Source organism: Drepanopeziza brunnea (assembly GCF_022702325.1).
Source record: "Drepanopeziza brunnea f. sp. 'multigermtubi' strain 214-2 chromosome Unknown ctg1, whole genome shotgun sequence".
NCBI classification, from domain to species: domain Eukaryota; kingdom Fungi; phylum Ascomycota; class Leotiomycetes; order Helotiales; family Drepanopezizaceae; genus Drepanopeziza; species Drepanopeziza brunnea.
In genome coordinates this window covers 3,746,995-3,772,753 of record NW_027094064.1, presented here as the reverse complement: position 1 = coordinate 3,772,753, position 25,759 = coordinate 3,746,995, and the positions used below count along the sequence as shown (strand labels likewise).

At 51.8% G+C, this 25,759-nt stretch overlaps 5 protein-coding genes across 5 annotated transcripts; 3 read left to right on the top strand and 2 right to left on the bottom strand.

Annotated features, from left to right (window-relative positions):
- Positions 1-567: 567 nt before the first annotated feature.
- L3040_000641 (uncharacterized protein) lies at positions 568-2,661 on the top strand (the record flags this gene model as incomplete). Its single annotated transcript, XM_007288266.1, has 3 exons — positions 568-1,335; positions 1,481-1,845; positions 1,974-2,661. The coding sequence occupies 3 exons, from the start codon at positions 568-570 to the stop codon at positions 2,659-2,661; spliced, it is 1,821 nt and encodes a 606-aa protein (XP_007288328.1).
- Positions 2,662-5,472: 2,811 nt separating this feature from the next.
- On the bottom strand, positions 5,473-7,706 carry L3040_000640 (uncharacterized protein; the record flags this gene model as incomplete). Its single annotated transcript, XM_007288267.2, has 3 exons — positions 5,473-5,719; positions 5,773-7,416; positions 7,474-7,706. The coding sequence occupies 3 exons, from the start codon at positions 7,704-7,706 to the stop codon at positions 5,473-5,475; spliced, it is 2,124 nt and encodes a 707-aa protein (XP_007288329.2).
- Positions 7,707-9,093: 1,387 nt separating this feature from the next.
- On the top strand, positions 9,094-11,256 carry L3040_000639 (uncharacterized protein; the record flags this gene model as incomplete). The annotated part of the gene is made up of 2 exons (XM_007288268.1): positions 9,094-9,315; positions 9,394-11,256. 2 exons carry the CDS (start codon positions 9,094-9,096, stop codon positions 11,254-11,256), a joined length of 2,085 nt encoding a protein of 694 aa, XP_007288330.1.
- Positions 11,257-13,947: 2,691 nt separating this feature from the next.
- Positions 13,948-16,255, top strand: L3040_000638 (uncharacterized protein; the record flags this gene model as incomplete). The annotated part of the gene is made up of 5 exons (XM_066155249.1): positions 13,948-14,027; positions 14,655-14,759; positions 14,839-14,891; positions 15,033-15,836; positions 15,900-16,255. 5 exons carry the CDS (start codon positions 13,948-13,950, stop codon positions 16,253-16,255), a joined length of 1,398 nt encoding a protein of 465 aa, XP_066013286.1.
- Positions 16,256-20,406: 4,151 nt separating this feature from the next.
- L3040_000637 (uncharacterized protein) lies at positions 20,407-20,817 on the bottom strand (the record flags this gene model as incomplete). Its single annotated transcript, XM_066155248.1, has 2 exons — positions 20,407-20,556; positions 20,611-20,817. 2 exons carry the CDS (start codon positions 20,815-20,817, stop codon positions 20,407-20,409), a joined length of 357 nt encoding a protein of 118 aa, XP_066013285.1.
- Between the last annotated feature and the right edge of the window lie 4,942 nt (positions 20,818-25,759).

Sequence of the window (25,759 nt, the reverse complement as noted above, 5' to 3'; positions counted from 1 at the left end):
TTCTTGATAAAAGTTATACCAAGCTGCAAAGCACGGCATACTGGCAAGATCAAAAAGGGGATATAAATTTCATCCCATGTGTTCTTTCCCCTCCTCCCCCATTTACATATATAATCTCGGACCGTCCCCCAATCTATCATGTAGTGCGAGCACTTTCCTCCTCACCCAGAAGGACCGGTACAGTCATTCATCTCAGGCCCAGAAGCACTACCTGCTGGTGGATCCCAAGGCAGCAGCCATAACATTGACTCAGACAGCCAGGTTACTCGAATCTTTGATGACAGGTGATCGTCTACCATCTGCTATTACTCGAATGAGATACATAGTGCTCGGGTGCCTTGCGACGGGCGGCTTGAAGTCTGGACAGATATGCTTTGAGGGCGGTAACTGAGTTTCAATCAGCCCGCATCACGTGGTCCCGTAAAGCTCTCTCCCGCACCACACCTCAGCACTCCTGCTACCGTCAGCTCTAGCATCTGCATCCTCACTCGCGCCAGCGGCCTCAGTCAGTGATACCAGCAGTCGAAACGCTATTATGAAAACTGGAGTCCTATCTCTTACCGAGGAATGTCCTCTCACAACCCCCTCGCGGAGGCAGATGAAGTTCCGAAGCCAATCATGAAGACCCTGGCATTGTCGATCCGGCGCCGCCTATACTTACCTGTCCTCGCTTTCTTCAGCATCACAACGCTCTTCCTATTCATCGTGACGTCTACTCGCTTAGGTATCTGGAATCCCGAAATGCCAAAGGTGGTTAATAGACCGAAGGTTGTGCTCCGCCAAGGTAGGTTCGTGGGCATCGAGCTGAGTGATGGGTATCCGCAAGTCATGGACGCATTTCTGGGGATCCCCTATGGGATGTCGACGGAAGGAATAATGAGGTTCAAACCTCCAGTCCGGGTCGGCGCTTCGGAATTGGAGTTTGATGCTGGGGAGCATGGCAATAGGTGTCCTTCACTTGGGGACGAGCCGAATCAGAGTGAGGACTGTCTAAACCTCGACCTGTACCGACCAAAAGCTCGGAAGTCTGGCGATAAACTGCCTGTTTTAGTGGACTTCCACGGAGGGGCGTTCAATGGAGGGATTGGAGGCACATCGTGGCTGGTTTCTCATCTGGCCGCTTTGTCAGCTGAGCCTATGATTGCTGTGTCTTTCAGCTATCGAGTTGGAGCTCTCGGGTTCCTGTCGTCGACGGTTATGGCTCAGGAGGGTCTTCTTAACGTGGGGCTGAAGGACCAGGAGCTCTTGTTGGAATGGGTTCAGGAGAACATTGCCGCATTTGGGGGAGATCCTGAAAACGTGACACTCAGGGGGAGCAGCGCAGGTGCGCACTCGGTATGTTCTTTTCATGGCTCCTCCAGCTGATGATTTTTGTGCTGCCCATCTTGGTCTTGGTAAACATGCAAATCACCGGGGACTAGCTTCACTCTCGTTGAATCCACTCTTCAAGTCAAGCGTCAAAGAAACTAACATTCGCTAGGTCGGGCACCACCTCCTCTACAACACTGACAGATCTCCCCCGTTCGCACGAGCAATCATGGAATCTGGCGCAGCCACCGCACGGGCGGTCTACAGCTACTCGAACCCAATTCACGAGCTGCAATTCCGTGAATTCCTCAAGATCCTAGGCTGCCCCTCTAAGCCAGAGTCTGAGATTGTAACCACCCTCCGCGGCTACAGCACCGCCGAAATCCAAGCCGCCTCCAACGAGATCTTCAACAAATATAACCCATCCGTCAGATGGCCTTTTCAGCCCGTAATTGACGGCAAAGGGGGCATAATAGTCACCCGCCCCATCGATGCCTGGAAGGCAGGCAAGTGGCATAAAGTTCCTATCCTCACCGGGTAAGTCAAGTTCTCTTAGTATCTTACCATCCATAGGTTTTCTTAGGCGTGTTGACTCTTGAGACATGCTCATCTAGTATCTATCCGCGAAACTTCGGAAAGAGGCTTACTGACTCCTGGAACATTAGATTTAATACCAATGAAGGCGCAATATTTGTTCCAAAGACTGTAGAAACCAGTGAAGAGTTCTCTGATTTCTTTACGACCCTCCTTCCAGGATTAAGAGAGAAAGATATGTCGGAGCTACAAGACGTCTACCCAGACCCAACAATAGATCCACACTCCCCATACAAGGAAACGAGACCGGACCTAGGAGCACAGTTCAGGAGGTTAGAGCAGGCGTACGGCCAGTTCGCCTACATAGCACCTGTCAGACAAACAGTACATTACGCTGCTTCTGGGCCTGCGCCCGTGTATCTGTATCACTTCGCCGCCGAGTCTAGCGTCAATGGCGCCGACCACGGCTCGCACATCCCATTCCTAACGCACACACTGGACGACAGAGGCAAGAGCAAAACCGTCACCGAGATCTCTGGAACCATGCAGGCGTACTGGACATCCTTCATCACGAGCGGGGACCCGAACAAAGTCCTTGGCAAGTACCCCCTCCGGCGTAAATGGCCGGGGTACGTGAAAAGCCAGAGGGAGGGGGGCGACAGGAAGGGGGGAGAGGGTATGATCCTCGTGTTTGGGGAGGGCAATAACGAGGTTGCAGGGAAGAAAGACAAGGGAGAAGCGTGTCAGTTGAAAGACGACGTGTTTGCTGCCAAAGAGTCGGAGTTTTGGTGGGATCGCACAGAATTATTTGAGTTTTGAATCGAAAGTCAGAGGAAACTCAAGAAGCGAAGTATATACACACGAATATCGGGGTGAGGAGATTTACTGTATGAATAAAGTACCGAAGGAGACCGAATTTTCATAATATAGGTGGCGGTATATAGTGATGAACGGGTACAAAGTAAAGCTGCTCACATTTTCATTGGAAGTCAGTATCTCTCCACTTCTCAAAACGGCAAATCGGACTGGTGATCGCCTGGGCGTCCCTTGAGGCACTTCGGCTATCGGGTTAACACCGATCAAATTGTTAGTGAACGCGCCCGATTGGAGCTTTTGCAAATGGACCCGCCTCAAATATGAGCCACAGCTGCTTACAATGAAAATGAAAAGCTGGTGGTAGGCAAGCAAAGCACGGAAAAGGTAGAAGAGAGGGTTTTGTTATTGATTTGGAGCTTAGTTCAGTCTTGTCTTGACACTGCCTTTTTTTCTTTCTTATCGATTCTAAGGATTGAGTACATCACGAGTTTTATGTTATTATAAACATGCAAATTTGAATGCATTGACATACATGCACTGCATCCATAATCTGAGTGGGAGGCTACGATTCTCAACCTGTACGAAGTGCCTCCTACGAACCTCCAGCTCTCTCTCTCTCTCTCTCTCTTGCGGTGGGACAGAGTCTGGAAAGCTGAAACTGGAATCATCGACATGCGGCGGCGACTTCTCGAAGAGGTAATTCTTGACCGGCGGTTTCCGAAGCTCCTCCCCCCTCCGTCGACCACCACGCCGCGCACGATCATCTATCTACTACCGGTACGTATACTTGACGGGGCACATCGATTGAGAAGACCAAGAGGATTGGCGATGGATGAGAGGGGAGCGGGTGTAGGAGAATAAGAAAGGCTCCGTTCGAGCGCCCGAAGAACACGGTCTGGCGCCTTCGATAAAAGCGCTCTACAGACACACACCACACCGGCTTTACAAACGCAAGCCTTCTCAGCTCTCCGACGGAAGAGAACGAACGATGTTTATACTTATACAGACCGCGGCCGTCCGTAGGTAGGGCCACGCCTTTTTCGACAATCACCGAGAGACAACTCGGTGCGCATCATTTGAAATGCTTTCCAAAGGTCTGTAGAGAGTTTGCGATACGACGGGATCAAAGAGACCCGGGGCTAGCTACAAGAGAGAGCTTTTCCCCAACATGGTTTTCACTCTCGGTTGGATAGGAGTTTGTACGTAGTATGTAATTCCTTCTCCTTGGCACGATCGCCGTACCTTGTAGGATGTCTTAAGGTCTGACTGAGCATTGCGTTTTGGGTACTCCCCCGATGTGGATCAACACAATAACAACAACCATAACAACAATTACATAATCCGAGTCTTCGGTTATCAAAACTAGCGCTGTCTCGCGCTCATTTGATAGCCGAGACTTCTCTCTACGTACCGGTACTTCAAGAGCCTCGCATGCCTCAGGCCACCAGACACTTTCTACTGTATTAAAAAAAAACCGGACACTGCAAACGGACAGGCCCAGGCCCCTATGGAAGAGGGATGGGTGGGGGGCTGGGGGGAGGCTGGGCCTAGGCGACCGACTAGGTCGTGAAACGAGGCGAAACAAATGACTTTAAATAGGTCGATCAACCTCAACCCACGATATTTCAAGAAAAGGCCCGCCTCGGGGATTTTCTCTTGGGATGTTTCGGATGAAGCAAGACGGGGAGCAGAATGCCGATCAAGTGATTGACTTCGAACCTTGTCTTGGTTATACAGTAGGAGGCCGCAGGGTTTCGTAAAGGCGGGAGGGATGCCCGCTTGCGATGAGAATAAAAATAAAGTAAAAGCCGGAGTGGTGTAAGTGAGGAGTGATAGCTAGGTTGAACCGGGCACAGCTCATCGATCGGCTGCTTTTAGTCGCAGCATCCTCCTACTTGTGGTTTTGGCGGAGAAAATCCCTGCTAGGTTTTCCGCGGATTGGGACAAGCCCGTCAATAGCTACAGTGGCGACAACGCGCAAACCCTTTCATGACATTCTAACTAGCAGACATTCCGAAAGAAAGAAGAGAAGAAGATTGAGGAACCCGAGCTGACGAAGCCCAGCACCCAGTGCTCACTTGACCTTTTTCACGGCGTAGGGCAAGCTGTCGGATCCGAATGTCGGGCATCGACAGGCTAAGAAGTTTCAAATTTCGCAGCGGGGAGGCCGAGAGAATAAGTCGGTAGTCGTCAATGTTCACCCCCCCCCCCCCCCCCCCCCCCCCCCCCAAGACTTTCCACGAGCATCGTCGATGCCAAAAATAAAGAAAACTCGATATAGTCATCAAAAAAGTCGTTCTATTGCCAATGCTACTATACAAGACTGCAGACTCTTGATCCATGACGTGTTCAGTCTGAGTGTGCAGGTTGCTCGGCACGCCATTTCTATATGCACATTTCCCATCTCTCTTCGCTCAGTCAATACAACCAGCACAAGAGAGAATACAGAGAGAAAGGGGAAGAGAGAGAGAGAGACAGAGAGAGTAGACAAAAGCAGGTGTCCATAGACAACTCCCATCACCAATTATTACGAGAAAGACATTAGGCCAGAGTATGAAGGGTAACTCCAGGGTGAGCCTGATGAGGCAGCTGCGAAAAAATGCAGCTTCGCTCGCCGGGAACACATGGCATGATGAACGATGTTGCTCATTGACTGTAGAAAGAACTGAGAATGCAACGCTGGTTTCTCGTCGTGTTTGTGTTGGGTGAAGATGAATTGGAAAATCAAATATGCTCGCTCAAATGCCGGGAATGTGTGTGGTGCCAATTTCGGAAGGCACCACGGTGGGAAAACGAGTCAGTCGTACCCAATGGTCATGATTGTCTGAGACCCCATTGAGGCTTGAGTGTTGCTGCTAGATCATCTTTAGTGAAGACCACGTCAGCTGGAATTTTGCTGATGCGGTAGGCTCCGTTACGGATCGCGCTTTGCTGTCTGGCAGAGATTCCACTGCGGTTGCTTCGGATACTGCCGGCATCGCTCATATTCTCGGGATCGAGGAACTTTCGGGGGGCTGCGAAGTCTAACGAGGTGAATGTGCCAGATTTTCTGAGCATGTGTCTATTTTCGCCATGAGTACTCAATCATTACAAGTTGGGGCGTAGGTTACTTACGGGCTGGGCATTGGTGCAAGCTCCTCAAAGGCACTGGCAGATGGCGTGTATACCGGCACCATCGGCGAGTATGGACGTCTCTCGCCAAGTGGGCTCTCAGAGCGGCCAGCGACACGATCTCGGTACGTCTTAGGGGGCGCAAAGTCAAGAGGGTTGAGGGTGAACGAGTCGTCTCTCAGCTTTGAAGGAGTGGGCAAGGTAGTCAGGTCGGCTGGTGGGGGAAGCGGTCGCTTTGGGCCAGCAGGAGGGCCCATGCGTCCAGATGCTGACGAGTAGGCTCTTGCCCCGGGAGGAGGTCCACGACCACCACTCGCCGTGCTCATTGCTCCCATCGAGCCTTGGCGTCCTCGAGGTTGGCCTTGGCCTTGGAATCGTGGTGGTCCACGAGGAGGAGGGGTCATGGCACGACGGGTCATTGGATCGGCATATGGCTTGTGAGGCATGGGCATGACGAAATTGTTCGATTCCGAGTCATAGTAGGCGGCTTCACCAAGATAGTTCTCATCGTAGTCCTCATAATACTGCCCTTGTGGAGCCGGCTTAGACTCGTCGAAGTACTCTTTATAGAAGGAGCGGATTCTGTTGGCTCTGGTCTCAGGATCTTCGGACTCGGTTGCAGCATTTGGAGGCAACGGTCGAAATCCCATGGAAAGTCGCTTGGGATCGAATCCTGGGGCACCTAGGCCAGCCTGCGCAAATTGCTCAGGGGGGACATCCATCGAGTAGCGTTGACTCCTCATAGCCTCGCCGTTGTCACGGCCAGGAGACGGAGGAGTAACTTGAAAGCCTTCGCCGAACTGACCAGCGTCCTCAACATAGGCTTGCTGGGCTTGAACAATTGGCATCGATTCATTCCGGGGAGGTCGAGACTCGGCAGAGGGGGCGTCAGTATTGATGGGTGCTGGAGGCGACTTGCGAGCTGAAGCGGCAGGCGGGGCTTGTTGACTTGGAGAAAACGGTGCGGGCGGGAGCTCACGGGCGATCTGTCTTTCTTCCTTCCCACCGTGAGATGAGGCAGGAATGTAGGCTTGGGCTGGCTCGGCAGGGTACTGAGACGGATCGAAGGAGCCGTCAGCGACCTCAGGGGGGCTCTTGGACGCATTGCTCCGCGGCAGAGAGGCTTGTCGAGGGGGAAAGGTGCCAGACGCGGGTGGGCCTCGCCCCATCTGCCCGGCATTTGACAGGAGGTCCGAGGTACCAAGTTCCTGCAGTCTGGAGGGAGCGGCACTGGAGCTCGTGTGGATAGAAGAGCCTTGCTTAGAGAATGATCGCATCGAGTTGGTGTCACCTGGGTAGTAATCCTTCACGGGCCGGTATGGGTCCTCTTGCTCATGAACGTTTCTCGACAGCGAGTGGATAGACTCTCTTGAGTTATGCAGTTCCGGCGGGAGAAGGTAAGGGCTATTCACCTCCATCCCCATATCCATTGATATCTGTCTCCGGCTCATCCCCCCCGACTTCTCGTCTCCAAAATCCATGGCAGCAACGTTGGGGCCCTTCCTCTTCTTTCGTCCAGATTGTGGCACATCTCCTAGACCAAAGTCCATGGAAGCGTGTCGGTCGTTGGCATCCTCCAGCCTTTGCCTTCGGACATGTCGGCGGTGAAGCAGGAAGAAGGTCACCGCAGCACCGATGACTGGGACGCTGTGTCATGTTAGAATTGGGGGACGATTTTGGCCGCCCGGGTTTATATGTACTTACGCAATACCGAGAACGATAGGTAGCGTGTAGGTCGACGGGCCAATGGGCTTCTCACACTCATTCTCTCCACAATCTTTTCGTTCGGGCTCCTGTCGCGGCTCTACGATGTGGCCCGGAGCAGCGACGTTGATTATGGATTCCATCCGCCCTACAGCCCGAAGAGGGAGCGGGAGAGGGACCGGAATCCGGGGCTCCAGCCTAGGAACGCTGTTTGATGAGTGTAGATTCTCCATAACGAATACAGATACCGTCGGCTCGGACGCCGGATGTTAATGGATTTAGAGATGACTGGATGGATTGTATTTGGTATCGCGACGGCGGGAGTCGAGAATTGAGGCGGGTGGGAGTGCGGTGGCCGTGACTCCCGCGGAAGGTGCGACCAAGAAGCGATGATGGCAGTTGCTTCGTGTTGATGAATTCCTCGTTTCGTGAATATGGCTCTCGATCTTGAAACGACGCCGACGGGATGCGGACGATGCGAGCGACGCCGACGACGACGACAGCAGCAACAACAATAACAACAGCAACAACAACAAGAAGAAAAACAACAACAACACCAACACCAACAGGCGGATAGATAATTTCCTTGTGATACAACTCGAAGGAGTGACTAGAGTGAGTGCATCAGAAGGGAACCAAAGGAGTGACAGGCCCGTCTGGCGAGCGGTGGGTGGTGTGGAATTGGGGGGGAGTGGTGGTGGTGGTGGTGATACAGGTTAGTTGAAGGTGAAGGGAGCGAGAGAAAGGAGGACGACGACTCTCACATCAACACGAGAGAGGGCGGCTGGTTGATTTGGCTGAAGTGGGTCCATTCAAACGAACGGACGAGGGGTGGGGCATGGCGCAGGGGTGGAGATTGTGGGAGAAGGTGGAGATGGTGGGCATGCGGCGAAATGAGCCATGCGCCGCCCCTGAACTGGACCCAATCTCGGCTAAAGTACTACTACAAGTACGGTACGTTGCTGCTCGGGACGGATCCGAGGAGAAGGGAGAGAGAGAAAATGGGTTCTGTTCCTCTCCTCTACTCTACTCTACGTAACGGTCCCGTGTGGACGCGAACGGTTTGCGATCGATTGTTCATCGCAGATGCGCGGACCTTGTGCCGGTATTTGTAAAAGTCCGGACGGAGCAACTACCGTTCTTCTACTAGGTACCGGTAGTAGGGTGTAGTAGTAGTAGTAGCAGTCGTACGGACTACCTACTACTTTGTCCCAACTCGCTCACCCACCCCTAATAATAGGTATCACTGTTGCCGTTTTTGATGCGAATACGGGGTCCGCGTCTGCGTCCGCGTCCGTGTCCGTGTCCCAGCTCCGGGCCTGGTCCTGGGCCTCGGCTGTCTCGGGCCGGGGGATATTCCGGGCGTCGCATCTGTCGTCTCATCCATCATCACATGATTCACATTAAACAACAGGCCTCTGAGCCTCGAGCCTCGAGCCTCGTGCCTCGTGCCTCGTGCCTCGTGCCTCACGTGCGTGCGTGCATGCGTGCAGAGAAGGAGAGCAGGAGAGAAGGAGAGAAGGACCAAAATTCGCCTGGACTTGGACTGGGACTGGCACTTGGACTTGGTTTGACCTGAATCCCCTACCTTAACCCTGTCAACATGTGATGACAACCAAAATGGCCGAATTCGACCTCTCTGCCACCTTCATCCCCTCCTTGCACAAACCCTCCTCCCTTCTTCCCATTGCTCGGCATAGGGAAACCCTCCTCTATCTCATCGAGACATATCCCGTCACTATTGTCGTCGGCCAAACTGGCTCAGGGAAGACTACCCAGATCCCCCAGTATCTCGAGCAGGCAGGATGGTGCTCCGATGGCAAGATCATCGCCGTCACCCAGGTAGGTAACTAAGCTACCCACCCGATCGATCCCCTGCTTCGTCTCATCTGGAATACCCGCTGACACTTCACTTCTCAGCCTCGTCGAGTTGCAGCAACCACGGTTGCAGTCAGAGTGGCAGAAGAATTTGGCTGTGAAGTAGGCAAAGAAGTCGGGTACTCCATCCGATTTGAAGATGTCACGTCGTCAGCAACACGCATCAAGTTCCTGACCGACGGACTCCTGCTGCGAGAGGCTCTCGTCGACCCCTTACTCTCGCGGTACTCCGTCATCATGGTTGATGAGGCTCATGAACGATCTCTGAGCACAGATGTCCTTCTCGGCGTCCTCAAGAAGATCCTGAAGAGGCGGCCAAAGGATCTACGGGTCATCGTCTCCAGTGCGACACTCCAAGCTGAGGACTTTCTGAGATTCTTCACGGCTCATGCAGAATCCCGGCCCAAATCTGCGACAGACGATGCCATGACTCTGGATGATTTAATATCAGGTAGTTCAAAGCCTAAAGATCCGGTCTCTGATGGTGACATTGGCCGCATCATCAATCTCGAAGGGAGGATGTATCCCGTCGATGTCCTCTACCTTGAAGCACCTGCGGAAGATTATGTCGAGAAAGCCGTTCAGACGGTCTTGGACATTCATACGAAGGAGCCCGATGGTGACATTCTCGTCTTCCTCACAGGAAGAGAGGAAATAGACTCGGCAGTCCAAGCGGTTTCGGAACGAGCAGCAAGACTTCATCCCCGTGCCCAAGCACTGATGCCACTGCCGCTTTACGCTGGGCTGTCAACAGAGCAGCAGATGTATGTTTTTGAAGGCGCACCGGAGAATACAAGAAAAGTGATCTTCTCTACCAACATTGCGGAAGCATCGGTCACGATTGACGGAATCGTGTATGTAATAGACACTGGCTTCGTTAAGCTGCGTGCCTATCATCCTCTGACAGGTATCGACACCTTGACCGCTACCCCCGTCTCGAAGGCATCTGCCACCCAAAGAGCGGGTCGTGCAGGTCGAACCAAACCTGGAAAATGCTACCGGCTTTACACCGAGGCCGATTTTCAAGCCTTAGATGAAGCCACAGTGCCTGAAATACAGCGATCGAATCTCGCACCCGTGATCCTCCAATTGAAAGCGCTCGGGATCGATAATATCGTGCGGTTCAACTTCATCACCTCCCCCCCTGCGGAACTAGTAATCAGAGCTCTCGAACTCCTTTTTTCCTTGGGCGCTCTAGACGACTATGCCAAACTGACCAAGCCCCTGGGAGTCAGAATGGCAGAATTGGCAGTCGAGCCCATGATGGCCCGAACCCTTCTCTCAGCATCCTCGTTCGGCTGCCTGAGCGAGATCCTCACCATAGCCGCCATGACAAGCTTGGGTGGCAACATTTGGTTACCCCATGACGGCGAGAAGAAACGGATGGAGACCGCACGCCGTAAATTCGCAGTTGAAGAAGGTGATCACATCACACTCCTGAATGTATATCAAGCCTTCGTGGGCAAGGGCCGCAAGGAAGCGAGGTTCTGCCACGATAACTACATCAATTTCAAAGCCATGACGAGGGCAGTCAGTATTCGCGCCCAGCTGAAGAGGTACCTTGAGCGATTTGGCATCAGCGTGGACGAATCTCTCTCTTCGAATGCAAATAAGCAGCCGTTGTCCATCGGTGGCCCAGATACAAGCGAGCAGATCCGACGGTGCTTGACCACCGGTTTCTTTGCGCACGTAGCGAAGATGCAGCCAGATGGCACTTTTAGGAATGTGGCTGGAGGAACGATCTTGCATGCTCATCCGAGCTCGTTGATGTTCAATCGGAAAGCCGACTGGGTCATCTTCCACGAGGTGATGGAGACGGGGAACAAGACTTTTATCAGAGATGTGACGAAGATTGAAAAGGGATGGTTGATAGAATACGCGCCGGACTTTTACAAAATTCGATAAGATCCAATTTCTACCACCAACGCCACGGCGGGCTGCGACTGTATGTTCATGAGCGTGGGGTGAGAGGTGTTTCACGTTTGTCCATGTCCTTGTGCCTACTCTTTCCGTGCCTTTACCCCCAGTGACTTTGCCTCTCCCTGCTCATCTGCCTGGTTCTTTTTACCCTTTCATTTCCTATATAGCTAGGTACTGCTGTTGCCACTCCACATTCCATTGTAGTTCCTGCGGTATACTCTGGTTGTTTAGCAGTAGCCGCTCCTCACGTTCATCTTACCTCAATACCATTGCTCTTTCTCGCCTTCGACTTCCGACCTCGTCCTTTCCCGCTGCCCGTATTCTTTTCCTTTTACCTCCCATGGCCCAGAGACCATTCGCATGCCGCAGACCATCAATTCGGGCAGTGAGTCGAGTCGACCTGCCTCAAACAACCTCATCTAGCGAAGACAGCCCATACGTCGCCGCGCATCTCCCACGTTCAATTTCTCCTGTGTGTCTATCTACCGATAGCCAGGAACTCGCCCGCCCACACCCCTCCCCGGCTCTCGTCCCTCCAGTTGTCAAGTCCACATTCGTCTTTCTACCCGTCCACATACACCCTCATACCTCTTCCCCTCTCCTCGATCCAGGAACACGGAAACGAAAGAAAGGGAAGGGGGGGGGGGGGGGGGGGGGGGGGGGCGTACCCCACTACTTGCCTCACGGCTGGATACCGGTAGTAGGTCGTCGTCCTACGGTAGTTGTCGTCCTAATAGTAGTCGTGGTAATAGTAGGGAGGAGCTGAGGAACAGAAAGAAGGGTAGGGAAGGATGTGACAGGGATTTGGGGAAGAGAGGAAGAAGATTGAATGATTGAATGAACGAATGAATGAATGAACACGTCTCGTAGCTGACCCTGACTTACAGAGTACGGTAGGTAGATTGTTGAGAGGATGGATTGACCTGGTGGGTTTGTGGGATTCGGTGGGAAGAAAAGGTTTCTTGTTGAGGGCTCTTTTCGAAAAATGTCAAATCAAACTTTTAAGCTTTCACATCTCATTTCGGGGAAGAGAGAGAGAGAGAAAGAGAAAGAGAGAGAAAGAGAGAGAGACAACGTGCTGCCACTGTCTCCCTCGTGGGCTTATCCCTGGCCTGCTCTTTGATGAAAATGCGAAGGCACGTCGTAGAATCATACCGGTACAGCACGATCCCGTCGCGCAGGTTGCCTTGCCCTGCCCTGTCTACCGGTACCTTGGGAGGGCAAACGGATCAGGTCGTCAATAAATATACCGGTACTATGTATGTACCGTAGTCGTAGTAGGAGTCGGTACCTACGTAGCGTGCCCGCGTGGGATGGATCACCTCGCTTGGAACCAGTCAGTCAGTCATGTTACGTCGTAGCATGTTTCGTTGTCACGTCACGTCACGTCCAAGTCGGTAGGGGGACCGTAGATCGCAGAAAGTTGTGTCCGCTGGCGGGATTGTTTGTTTACGATGGAGGGGCCTTGCCTTCTGTTAAGTCGATGGATTCGCTACATATATGTGTATATGTGTACCGGTATGAGTGTGTATGCGTACCGTCCTCGGACATTCCGCCTCGGGTCGGGGCACGCTTGGCGCTCGCTCGCTGGTTGATTCGGGTCGCGTGTGGTCACTGCGGGCGGGCGGTCGGTGGTGGTGCTGCTGCAGGATGGGATCCCAGGTGGAGGAGGGCACGGACGGATGATCTCCCATCTTTTTCGCATATCGGAAAGGCCTAGGGCGAAAAAGGTTTTTTTTTTTTTTTCTTTCATTTCATTTCATTTTTGAATTTTTAATGTTTGGTTTTGTTTGTTTATTGTTTTTTGTTTTTTTTTTTCCCGTTCGGCAAGTGGAATGTCCCCGACCGGGGAGAGGAATCATACTACGTATTTCCAAGTCAGAAAGTATGGATGATCTTTGCGGTGCGGCCTGCAGGTGACATATCCGAGCGTATTTGTATTAGGCTAAAGGGGTACCGCTCCGAAGTTTGCCACGGCAGAGAACGGTGGCGATAACGATGGTGATGATGATGATGTTGATGACGACGACGACGATGATAATGATAGTAACAATAATGGTGTTGAAGATTGACAGAGTGGGTGGGTGAGGGAGAGAGCTGTGGGAGTACCGGTAAGCTATGGGAGTTCAGAGCCTGGGGAGAGAAATGTGGCAGCAACGTTGTCTCGGCTTGTGTCGAAGAGCTTCCAGCCATCTCGGCAAAGCATTTCCTCTGTATACGGACCATGTCTTAAGTAACACGATCTTGGGGTACCGGTACTGGTAGCTAGCTAGCTAACCAAGCTAAGCACAGAATCCAAGGAAGTATTTTACATTCGACCGGGTTTAAATTGATTGTACATATAGCCTACAGGCCCGCGGGTAACAAGCCAGCGCGCGCACTGACTATCAGTATCAACTCCGTACGGAGATACGAGAGGAACTTGGAATCTTCTCTTCCTCCCCCACTGGACGTCCAGCTCTGTTCCTGTCTGCCTGTCTTTCTGTCCTCCTGTCCTCCTGTCCTCCTGTCCTCCTCTCGCCCTCTCCTCCTCTCCTCCTCCCGACCACGTCGCTGCTCTCACCTCACCTCACCTCACCTCACCTCACCTCACTCCACCTCACTCCACCTCCCCTCCCCCTCCCCTTCCCCTCTCACCGCGACGCGACTCTTCCATCCATCTCCCCACGATCAACCATGCCCATTACCATCACCATCACCATCACCATCACCAGTCCTCTATCCATCGACGACGAGTCTCCATCGACCATCTACCGGTATCCCTCCCTCCCTCCATCCATCCCTCCATCCTCCTACCCACGCCGTCAACCGCCGCCGACCCAATAAAGCCAAATCGTCTCGAGCTCGGTTGCATCCCCGGTCTCAGCTCATTTCATCTCCCGCCCTCCACTAGAGGAGTGAATACCTTACCCACCCGAACCCGTACCCTGACCGACTTACACCACTCACTGCCTCACTGCCACACTGCCTGCCCACTGCCCTCCCTCTATTCTCAACCGATCCACTCCCTCCACTTCCTCCTTTATCCTGCGACCCGGACACGACCCTTTCTCCTCCACTTCCACTTCTTTTCCTTCTACTCGTCCTCTCCTCCTCGTCCGCAATTACCAACCCCATTGTCGCCACTCTCGACGGTCCGCGGCTCCAGGCAGAGGACGCATTCGCTTGCAGTAATCAGCCTCATTTATTAATTCTCCCGCCTTTCAATCCCTTCGCCCTTCCATCCCCCCAGCCCCCCCCCTCCGCAACACCAACACCAACACCATCCGCCATCGCAATCGCAAGCAACTGGACTCCTCCCATTTCTTTTATATCTTCCCTTCGCCTGTCGACACTCTTGGCGGCCCCTTCAAACCCCGTTTCCTCCACCAAACGTCGAGCAGAGGCACGGCCGACCAAAGCTCCTTCCCAGCCCCCCCGAAACAGTGCCAGCCGTACTTTCTTGCAACTCAAGAACCAGATTCAGATAGACACACGACGAGCTCGAGGTACGATACTACACCCCCCGCACAGGGCATGGCCCGTCGTGGATCTTTTACATATGGCTGACATCGCACTGCTTCACAGGCGTGCTCGCACTCTCGAGATCAGACAGTTCAGCATGTCTTCTAATACTACAAGTACGGATACCGGTGTGCCATCAACGGCGGTGTCGAGGTCTGCTCCTGCTACGCAGGCACCCTCTTCGCGTCCGACGGCGAGATCTTCTGCCTCTGTACCTGCACCGTCGAGTCCAAGTGCTAACAGCAGTCCACCTTCAGTCCCGACGACGGAGCCGTCACCCTCCACGTCGATCACCCCCGATGCAAGCACCACCCCAGCCGAGACTCCCACAACTCCTTCTCCTGTCCCTTCTTCTCCTGAGCCTTCTGTACCTCCTCCCTCTACACAGATACCCGTCACCACGCCCGCTGGCCCCAGCACCGTTCCCACACCAACCAGTCCGTCAGACACGGAATCCACTCCATCCGCATCAATCCCGGCGACCGCATCAAACGTATCGAGCGCATTGACCACCGATGCGCCCACGCCCTCTTCTTCCCTTCCGCCGATTATATCCACCATCACCTCAACAGACGCGGAAGGTAAGACGGTCACGATCGTGACGACTTCGACTCAAAGCCCGGTCGCGAATTCACCATCGATCACCGCCACGGAATCCGCCGCTTCTTCGTCAGTGACTGCAGACCTGCAAGGCTCAGGCTCAGGGAGTTCCGGGGGTGGTGGGCTGAGCAACAGTGGGACCATCGCAGTCGCGGTCGTTGTCCCGATCGTTGCGGTGGCCCTCTTGGTAGTCGCGGGCCTGTTTCTCTGGCGGAAGCGGAAGGCACGCAAGGACGCAGAGGAACTGCGAAGGAAGGAGGTTGAGGAGTACGGATACAACCCGAACAACGACCCTACCCTCCCTGCTCTGGGTGGAGCGGGATCGGCTGGCCACGATGGCTCGTACGAGATGAAAGAGGATGGCTCATCCGGATATCGAGGCTGGGGCACTACAGCCGTGGGTTCTTCGGGGCGCAAGGCCTCGACGACAGTTTCCGGCGGTCACTCCGCTGGCGGCATTGGTATGGCATACTCTGAAGGCAATTATTCACCAACACACGGCCCGAATTCTGACACTCGATCAGATAATGCACTAATGGATGGGCGGCCGCTGTCCACCGATGCAGAGCCTCTTGGTGCGATGGGGCCGGCTGCATCAGGCAACCGAAACGGAGAAATCAACCGTGGGCCCTCGAACGCGTCGTCCTCCTACAGTACCGCGGCTCGATCAGATGGCTCCGCCGAAGGGGCCGGTGCAGGATTCTACAGCAACCAATACGATACGGGGAACCCTTACAGCGCCGACACCCAGTACGGCAGCCCCCCAGCAGAGATGGGTGGCCAACCCGTCATCCGTGATGTGCAGGCTCGACGCAATACGAGGATAGAAAACCCATCCCACTTCCCCCAACAAAGCGCCGGCATCTCGCAGAACTTCTAGGTCGTCATCTCAATTCCACCAATTCTGGTCGAGCCACCACCGAAAACGGCAGCACTGCATTTGGAGGAGCACTTGTTTGTATCATACCATTGGGGCGCGGCGTTAAACATGTCCATCGACTTTAAATTCCCTTTGCATTTTCTTTTGTTAACAGAAGCTGCTCGCACACATATTCCAGCAGCATGGCTGGCGCAAGACATACCACTTTTGATGGAGGCGCATCTGGTTGATACCGTTACAATTCACGCACACAACACATTTGACGGCGGAAGGATTCGAGGCATGGCCCGCTTTTGGCTTGTCACCAGGGGGGGCTCGAAGGGGTGTAGAGCATAGCCGATGTTGCTCGCTTAGTTGTTGGGTGCGAGAAGAGGGAGAAAAGTATGTTCGGGGAGCAAATACAATAGTAATTCGAGGTTAGCATTGGTCATGGACCACAGTCGAAGCCTCTTTTTAAACCTGAAGGGTGAAGGGTCAGATGGAATCGTTCCCTCTCTGCACACAAGTATACCTTCGCTAGACGTGTCGAAGCTGTTCGACTGGCCAAGATTCCTCTTTCTACCTTCTTACATTTATGTATGTCACATCTTGACTTTAATCAGATAAATTATCAAGTGGAGACTACCCATGGTCTGAAATAGCTCTCTATGATCGCGGCTACATAATTTGGGATACTCACAAGCTTACCGTAGGTAGGTCATCGGGTGCGCCGTCGATTTAGCAGGTAAGAAGGCACCCGACTGCTAGGTCGCTCGGTACTCACCAATTCGCAAAGCTCCCGTCACGCTCTCCGCAGGGGGTAAGCAGCGCCAGAGGACGAGGATGGTTGGGAGGGCGGAGGACGAGGATCGAGCAATCCTCTCCCAGCATTTCTAGGGTTGTTCATCTGGGCCGCTCGTGTTTTTTTGTTTACCCCGTACTTCTTCTATGGAAGGGAAGGGGGGGGGAGATGGGTGTAAAAAAAAAAAAAAAAAACACACACACACACACACACACACACACACACACACACACACATCCAATCCTTGTTGGCTCCCTGTCTTTTTCGGGCGGCTACGATCCTCTCTCTACCTGTACGAGGTACCTCCACCGAACCTCCAGCCCCTTTCTCCTCTCTCTTTTTCCTTGCGCCGCGGTCGAAAGAAAGAAAGAGAGAGAGAGAGAGAGAGAGAGAGAGAGAGAGAGAGAAAGAGTCAGTCTGGAGGGAGGCGCGCCGAAAATCGAACCGTCGACACGCGACGTCGCTTCCTTCTTCCAGGTCGCTTCCTTCTTCCAGGAGAGATCTTTCTGCCAGTGGCGGTTCTGGACTGACTGACCCTCCTTCTTTTTCTTTCTTCTTCTTCTTCTTCTTTTTTCTTCTCTTTTCTCGAATATCAATGAATCAATGAATCAATGAATCAATCACGCCGACTACGATCATCTAGGTATATACCTACCTACCTACCTACCTACCTGACGGACGGGGCGGACCCCGACTGATTGAAAAAGACCCCACGCCCACGCCCAAGCGGATTTGCGGTGCGGTGCGGTGGAAAGGGGAGCGGATGGGGGTGTGTAAGAGATGGGATGGGATGGGATGGGAAGGGAAGGGAAGGGCTTCGTTCGTTCGTTCGACTGATCTGATCTGATCTGATCTGATCGAAAACACGGGACCGCGTTGCGCCCTTTCGAAAACGAACGAGGACCCGGCTCTATTCTATTCTATTCTATTCTACTCTATTCTATTCTATCCAAGGGGCTACTACTACTTACTCCGAACGCGATTTTTTTTTTTTTTTTTTTTTTTTTTTTTTTTTTTTTTTTTTTTTTTTCATTCTTTTTTCATTCTTTTTTTTTTTCTTTTTAAAGCTCTACGACGAGAGTGAGGACGGTGTTTGTTGTTTGTATCTGTGTTTGTGTTTTGTGTTTTGTGTTTTGTGCCTATTATACGGACCCCTGAGGGCTGCCTTTGAGGCTCTCTCTCTCAAACTCACACACACACACATACGTATCCGAGCGATAGTTGTCGAGGGGAAAGTCGACGCACAGCATAGCACGGCACGGCACTTATAGATTGCTCTTCAAGGGGGTTTCTTTCCGTGGCGTCCAGCTATTTCTGCCGAGAGCTTTTCCCTCGACGGGGGGTTTTTCTGCTCGCGATTGGATGGTACTTTCTTTGTGCTTTGTGCTTTGTGCTTTGTGCTTGGTGCTTGGTGCTTGGTGCTTGGTGCTTGGTGCTTGGTGTGTGGTGTGTGGTTTCCTGTTTACTTTGGCGCGTCGCTGTAGCTTATGGGAAGGGAGGGAGGGGTCTTTGCGTTTTGGATACCGGCCTGATGTTGATAGATATGATGATAGATATGATGATGGTAATAATTAATAATGATAATAATGATAAGCTGTCTTTTCTGTAATTTTTCTTTCTCTGGTTTTTGGCTTTTGTGTGTGTGTATGTGTGTGTGTGTGTGTGTGTGTGTGTATTAAGGAAACAGAATTTTCGGCATAATGCAGTAGCGTCCGTCCCGCCTGAGTTTTTCGTCCCGGATATGTACTACGTACTACGTACGTGGGTACTACGTATATCTACCGTACATACCGGTACAGTATTTAATTCTCAACGCACTCGTGCTGGGAGTGGATCTTTACCTGCATTGTAGCAGCCTGGTCCGTACGTGGTAAGTAGACTTGAATGGGTGGATGGATGGGGTGGATGGAGCAGACGTATGGTAAGTACGTAGTATATCATTTGTACTACTATGTATCAAGCGGGTCTGGAGGGATGCTCCAGACCGGGCTCTGCTTGGGTGGGTGGATGTTCTTTGTTCATTTGCTTTCTCTGGATGGGAAGGGGGGGGGAGGGGTCGTGTTGAGAGGAGGTATTGGGAGGGGGAGGGAGGGGAAGTGAAGGGGGGAGGTTCAGGGAGGAGGGAGGAGGGAGGAGGGAGGTGGGAGGAGGCAGGAGGGGAAGGGAAGGTTGCAGGAGAGAAGAAGGATTAAGGATTGAAGGAATTACTTTATTAGAGTACACCCACTTTCTCACAATCTTGCTTGTTCTCTCGGTGAGTCGGTGCTCTCGTTACTTTCGAGTCTGAGTTCCGACAGCTCCTTATTGGCTCCCTGGCGACGGCAGTTGTGCTCTGTCTGTGATAGGCGATGGGGTCGTGGACGGACTTGCTGTTAGGAGAGCGACTGCGCGCGTGGGGTTTTGGGTTCCTGAGGAGCTGCGGAGGTTGGGTTGAGGTAGCGATATGGTAGCATGTAATAACCCAGAGGCCTGACACGGGTGTACCTGGAAGAGCACACCTCTCTCACCTTCTCTTGACTGATGTTTTTCGAAGTGAAAGAAAGGTGTAGGTTTGGAAAACTAAGCGAGTTTAGCGAGAAGTGCCTTGTCGAGGTGGGAGGGGAGCGATGGAAAGTATATCCACGGACGGCCTGGTACTTAGCTCATTTCATTAATGCGCTCGAAATGTTTGATCGGAAACTCTTCTGTGCTCTCTCCCCACCCCATAGCTTGCTGAACTGCCTTACTTTTGGGACCTTTCACAGCCAGAACCGATCCACGTCATCCTTCAAGTAAAGCCAATGCTCTGTAGACCAAGCGCCTATAGTATGAGGGACGAGGGAAAGTTTAATCCTCAGATGTATCGCTGCTGTTCGAGATCATCGTCTACGTACGTAGTACGTACGTACCATTGTTGCATGGTCAAGCACCAAAAAAACTCTACTGCGCCCCCCCTTGGACCCTTGATTCTTAACCATGAAGGAAGTTACTATCCTCTCGGTTATCATTGCTGTACATCACAAACTACTTTTCCACAGTACGGTATAAGAATGTGTTTGAAAATCATATCAAAATAACCTATCTTCGCTTAAAATAACCGAGCCCTGATCTCTGCAAGGCCTCTCCCAAAGGGCTAGTAGACGTACGTCGTACGTTGGCAGCGAATGGCAGGTATACGCAGTGATAATAGACCCCTGATGACGGAGAAACTGTTTTCAGCACTGTCTGATAGCTTGAAGATCGTCCCAATCAAGCTTAAGTCCTCCGACTTTTTTTGATTTTTTTATAAAAAAAAAAAAAAGGTTTCTGCCATGTTTAGAATACCTCGGCCGAAGTGAGAGTCTCCAATAGTGCCTTGGACGCGGCGCAGAGCACCATGCTCAGGCTCATATCATAATGATTGGCTCTGGCTCGGGCTCGGATCCTTATCTGAATGAAGCAGTGGTGAGAGCTCTATGTGCCTTTCCCCCGCTCCTTGACGTTTCGTTTGTGTGATGTCCCGTGCGCGTGTCGATACGGTACGGTAGAAAGATGTGCCTGGCTGCACGGAAGATTAGCATTCGGTAAGAAAGATACCGGTACTACTGTACTGTACTATTTCATGTCCTCCCAGCCGGGTCTCCCGTCGGCTCCCGTCGGCTCCCGTCTGCTGCCGTCTGCTGCCGTCTGCCCGGCCCAAGGAATGAATATAATACCGGGACGTATGACCGTTGATAAGCGGACACCGGATACCAGACGTCCCTGCCTTCTCCGTTCTCCGTCGCTCGAAGAACCTGAAAAACAGGGAAGCCACTAACGCCATCTTGGGACTAGTGTAGAGTATAAAACCCCCCCCCTCGGATGCGAGACTCGTCGCATCGTCGACCAACGTCTTTTAGACTTCCGCACCGGCATATGATATTCAGAGCCGCATTCCAAAGCGTTAGCAGGGTCCAAAAGCCAGGTAAACCCAGGCTGGGTGATCAACCGTTTCCGAGATGCTCAATCACCAAGGTTCTTCCTTGCTGTTTCAATACGGAACGGAGTGTCAAGAAAGCGATCTCCGTCCGATCCCCCGCCGTTGGCAACGAACGAGACTGTATGGCACCGGTACTCAGTACCGATCATGCTCGAGATCCCTGAGTAAGTGCCGACCCGATAGCGTTACATCCAAAGTAGTACAGCATCGACTACGTACTACTACGTAGATAGAGGTGGACGGGCAAGAAATCCGAGCTCGTGACCTCGAGGCTAAACTCTGCCTCTGCCTCTGCAGAGGACGAGGTCGACACTAGAAGAAAACCCCCTAATCTCAGACCTGGCTCTACGGGATCATCAGGACACAAGCTAGTACATATTATACTTTTTCCACGCGTACGACTTTGACGAGATCTGCCTTATATACGTCGCGTCCGGAGTATGATTCTCGAGCGGTGTAATACTAGTTTCCCAGTCGTCTACCAAGACAGTCAAATTGTCGGGTAGGCGGACGAAGCCGGGTAGCCCAGCAGACCGGAATTACGAAGCGTATTCGAGATTTCCCCATGGCCGAGAAGAGAAAAAAAAAAAAAAAAAAAAAAAAGAAAAAAAAAAAAGAAAAAAAAAAAGCCAAAGCCAAAGCCAAAGCCAAGAAAGCCCACCGCCTCCCCTCCAAAAAAAAAAAAGGCCAAATCGTTGATGTCAATAAATTTAGCTAAAGCTTCCGTATGAACGCATACACAGTACAAGTCAACCGGGTTGGCGAATGTAGCAACTACCACGAACCAATTACAGAGGCTTGCTTGGTATCTATCTTTCGGGCACCAACCATCACGATGATAAAACCATCCGAATGTTTACCTCGCTTCACAGCAATATCAGGTCCCTTTTTTTTTTTTTTTTTTTTTTTTTTTTTTTTTTTTTTTTTAAGCTTTATTGACAACGTAACTTTGCAGCTGCGAATACTATGGCTTTTATTGGGGCTGCTAAATTTTCTTTCAAGGCCAGGCCGGTGATCATAGCGCTGTTTGGGAAAATCTTGTACTGTGGCAGTACGTGTAGTACGTAGTAGTACGTCCAAATCCTGCTTCTGCTGCTCTTCCTTTGTATAGCCTCTTCCCAACCTAAAAATTGCGGCCTTTTTTCTCTCTTTTCTTCTTCTTTTTTTTCCCCTCTTTTTTTCCTCTTTTTCTTCCATCTTTTTCTTTTATCTTTCTTTCCTCTTTTTCTTTATCTTTCTCTTCTTCTTCTTCTCCTTTTGCCATGGCGGAGGAGCTATACCCTTCCTTGGGCTAGCAAGAGCGGTAAGTCCCTACCTATCCTTAACCCTCTCTGAAGAGGTTTTGCTGTATGTACGGTGTATGGGGTCTAAGTTATGTCACGGCCTGCACCCTTATCTTACATACCTACCGTACCTACCCAGCAGAATCGACGGCAGATGATTTCTGCAGCAGGAATCCCCCTGGCCGACCCCCTGCTCCGTAACGTTCCGCTTGCTTCTGTCCCATCACCGCTGCTCTCCACGGGCGTTTTAGTGTCGCGGGCATCCCAAAATAGCCCCCTCCCCTCCCCCGCACGTCCTCCCTCGCGGTATTTAGCGCAAGGCTTCTTTGCTTTCTAATCTCTATCCTCTCCCGGCTCCGACGTTGAGTGACTTGTCACTTCAATTGAGTCCTTAAGAAATGCACATTGGTGTTAGGCCTCGCATTCTTCTGGTTTAGGTTTTGTTTCGGGCAGCTGCCGATGCATGGAGATGGATGTGGTGTGTTTTTCGCCGGGGGCCTTCAAGGTTGGCAAGAGAGGGCAGGTGTGCAGTCCTTACCGGTAGATGTATGAATATCGATCGTAATTACGATCGAATGCAAGAGCAGAGCGGTCAGTCAGTCCCTCCGTATGGTCGGTCTATGGTCCCCCTCTCTAGAGCCTAGAAGGCTAGAGACTAGAAGGCTCTGGGGTGGCTTCTCTAGCCGGCCCCGGTCCGCAAGCGTTACTCGCGTCTGGTCGCCTCGCATGCTGCTTGGAAGAGGAGGACGGGGACGGGGACGGGGACGGGGACGGGGACCCGCACTGCTTGCATCTGAATTTTGATGGTGTAATAATCGTGGTGCGATATTTCTTATTTTGCTGGCTTGGACGGTGCTTTATCTACTTCGGTACCTAAAGTCCTGTACGCCACGTGCGACAGCCGATTGGCTCTGCCAATGCCGAGGAAGCACGTGCGAACAACTCGGAAATGTTGGGTCTGGAGTACAGCCTGAAGCCTTGAAGAACAGAACTCAAGACAAAATATCAAGAGCGCAGCAGCTTCAACGCATCCCGCGATTCTTCCTGTGAAAACCATATTTTCGCTGCCTGAGCTGGAGTCCAGCTCCTTGAGAGTGATAGAAGGAAGGAAATAACATGACCAGGTGACAGCGAATCTCAGATTGGATTGGCACCATGGTGGAAGAAAACAGGTAACGTCGGGGTAGAAAGGAAGACCCCAGAAGCCCAAAGCAAAAAAAAGACATATCCTCCCAAACACCAGGTATCATCCATCCCATGCAGAGTTCACAAAACGGCAGAAGAATGCGGTAAGAAATATGAGATGCAAGAGCAGAGAGAATAATGTATGTCGCGATGCGCAAGAGGCGAAAGACATCATGCCCAGTGAGTGACCCAAGCAAGTATCGACGCTATGCTCTGCCCACCCCACTATGCTTTCCAAAATTCCCAACAGTGGCCGTGTTGATATATCGTTTCCGTTAAGGATGACTGCCTGAACCCTTTTTGTTGATTCCCTTCTTTTACGCCTTCGATAACTCTGGGAAGCTCATGGCTTCGCGTGCGTCGTGCTGTCGTCCTGACGTCCTGTCGTCCTGTCGTCCGTGTCTGGTGATTTGAATGTGTAGAGGAAGATGAGGAGAAATAATCGTGGGTAGATGCCATGGTGCCGAGGAGAGAGCCCAGTCGATTGTGGCCGATGAGCGGGACAGTGAGTTGAGACGGGGGTCCTATGGATGTCTTGAACAGAGAAGACACCATGGACTGTGTCCAGCGGTCGAAGTTGAAGCGCGCGCAAGCGAGGTAGATTACCACGCACATCCCGTTATCGAAGACGGTACGTTTCATCTATGCTGTCTTCGGGAAGAGCGTTGACATGAGGAATGGCTTGCTGTGCCATAGCCTGAGTCCGAGTAGCCGTCGCGAGAACTTGATGCTTGTTGCTGATTAGATGCCGAATGTTTCTCGCAAGCATATCCGACCAAGACAGTCCGCTCTTGAATCTTATGTCCTTGTTGACCATATGAAGCACATCTATCGATACTGTGCTTGTAGTAAAGGCACCGACAGACTGAATATCTTTCGACAACGATATAACACATCTTAAGATCGACTTGGGGGAGTTTAATATTGAAAGAGGTGTTGCCTGAGTAGTGGGGCAACAGTGAGAAGGACGACGAAGAGTCGCGGAGTGGCCGTTAGAGATCTGAAAACAAGGCGCGGCAGAGAGGAGTAGCGATGCTGTGAGATAAATACACCAAGGAGCAGACCGAAAAAGATCTAATGAAGAAGCACGAAACTGGAGGATGTGATGCGAGGAGTCATTGGAAATAGGCATATGACTGCCTATTGTATTATTATACTTTGCGGCCCGGAAGCAATAGCTGTCCCATAACTAACATAAGGCAACAGTGGAGCACTGCAAGCTTGATATGCAGGTCAACTTGGATGCAGGATAGACTGTTGCCAGGGAGGGTAGAGGATGAGTCGAGGACGAGGGTCGAAGTTGGATGATGTGTCGCCAGAGGACAAGGCTCTTTTGGAGGAAGAACATGGGAACAGGAACTAGCACATCATAGCACCTAGGCCCGAAGACTGAAGATTGAAGATTGAAGACTGAAGACTGCAGACTGGAGACTGGAGACTGGAGACTGCGGCCCCAAACGGGTGGATGGGTATTCAGTCTATGGAGAGGGAAGAGAGGTCTACAGTGCCGGTACGAGAGTCGCTTACCATAGCAGACCGGGGAAGTGGAAGGCTGAGATGGCTCGCTGATCATGAGTGAAACCTCAGCCTCGAGAGCTACAGGACCAAAATACGGAAGGAAGTCCCTGGCTCTACCGAAGACCTGGACCAGGACCAGGACCAGGACCAGGACCTGGTGCATAACGCGATCTTGCGGAGTATCAAAGGGTACAAGGGGGCTGCAACTCCACTTCCAAAAAGGTCATCGGTGGTGCATGAGCGTGAACATGGATCCCGCGATCCCTGTATCTGTGTATCTACTCCGTATGTTTTTCGGAAATAAGATAAACTGACGTGTACTTAGCTAGGTAGGCAAATATTCTAGATAGGTAACGGAGGTTGGTAACGGAGGTAGGCAACGGAGGTAGGTAATGTAATTAAGTAATGTAGTTAAGTAATGTGGTTAAGTAATGTACTTAAGGAATGTACTTAAGGAATGTACTTAAGTAATGTAGTTAGGTAATGCAGTTTTCAGGTAGACTTGTGGTTTCGTAGGGAGGATTTGACTGACTAAATGCTGCTGAAATTCGAATTACTCTCTGGGCATATCCGTACTTCGATAGATCGGTGCGGCTCCCACCAGGCCTAGGAACAGGCATTCCCAACGCGGTGATCAAGTCTTAAGATAGCCGCGATCGAGCGACATCAGGCCATCTGATAGGGTCATGTACGTAGTACATGTATCTAGGTATCCATATGGTAGGTACCGCAATTACTGTTTTATAGTTATAGTTATAGTAGCGGGGAAAGCCAGACATCAGCAGACACCTTACTCCTCT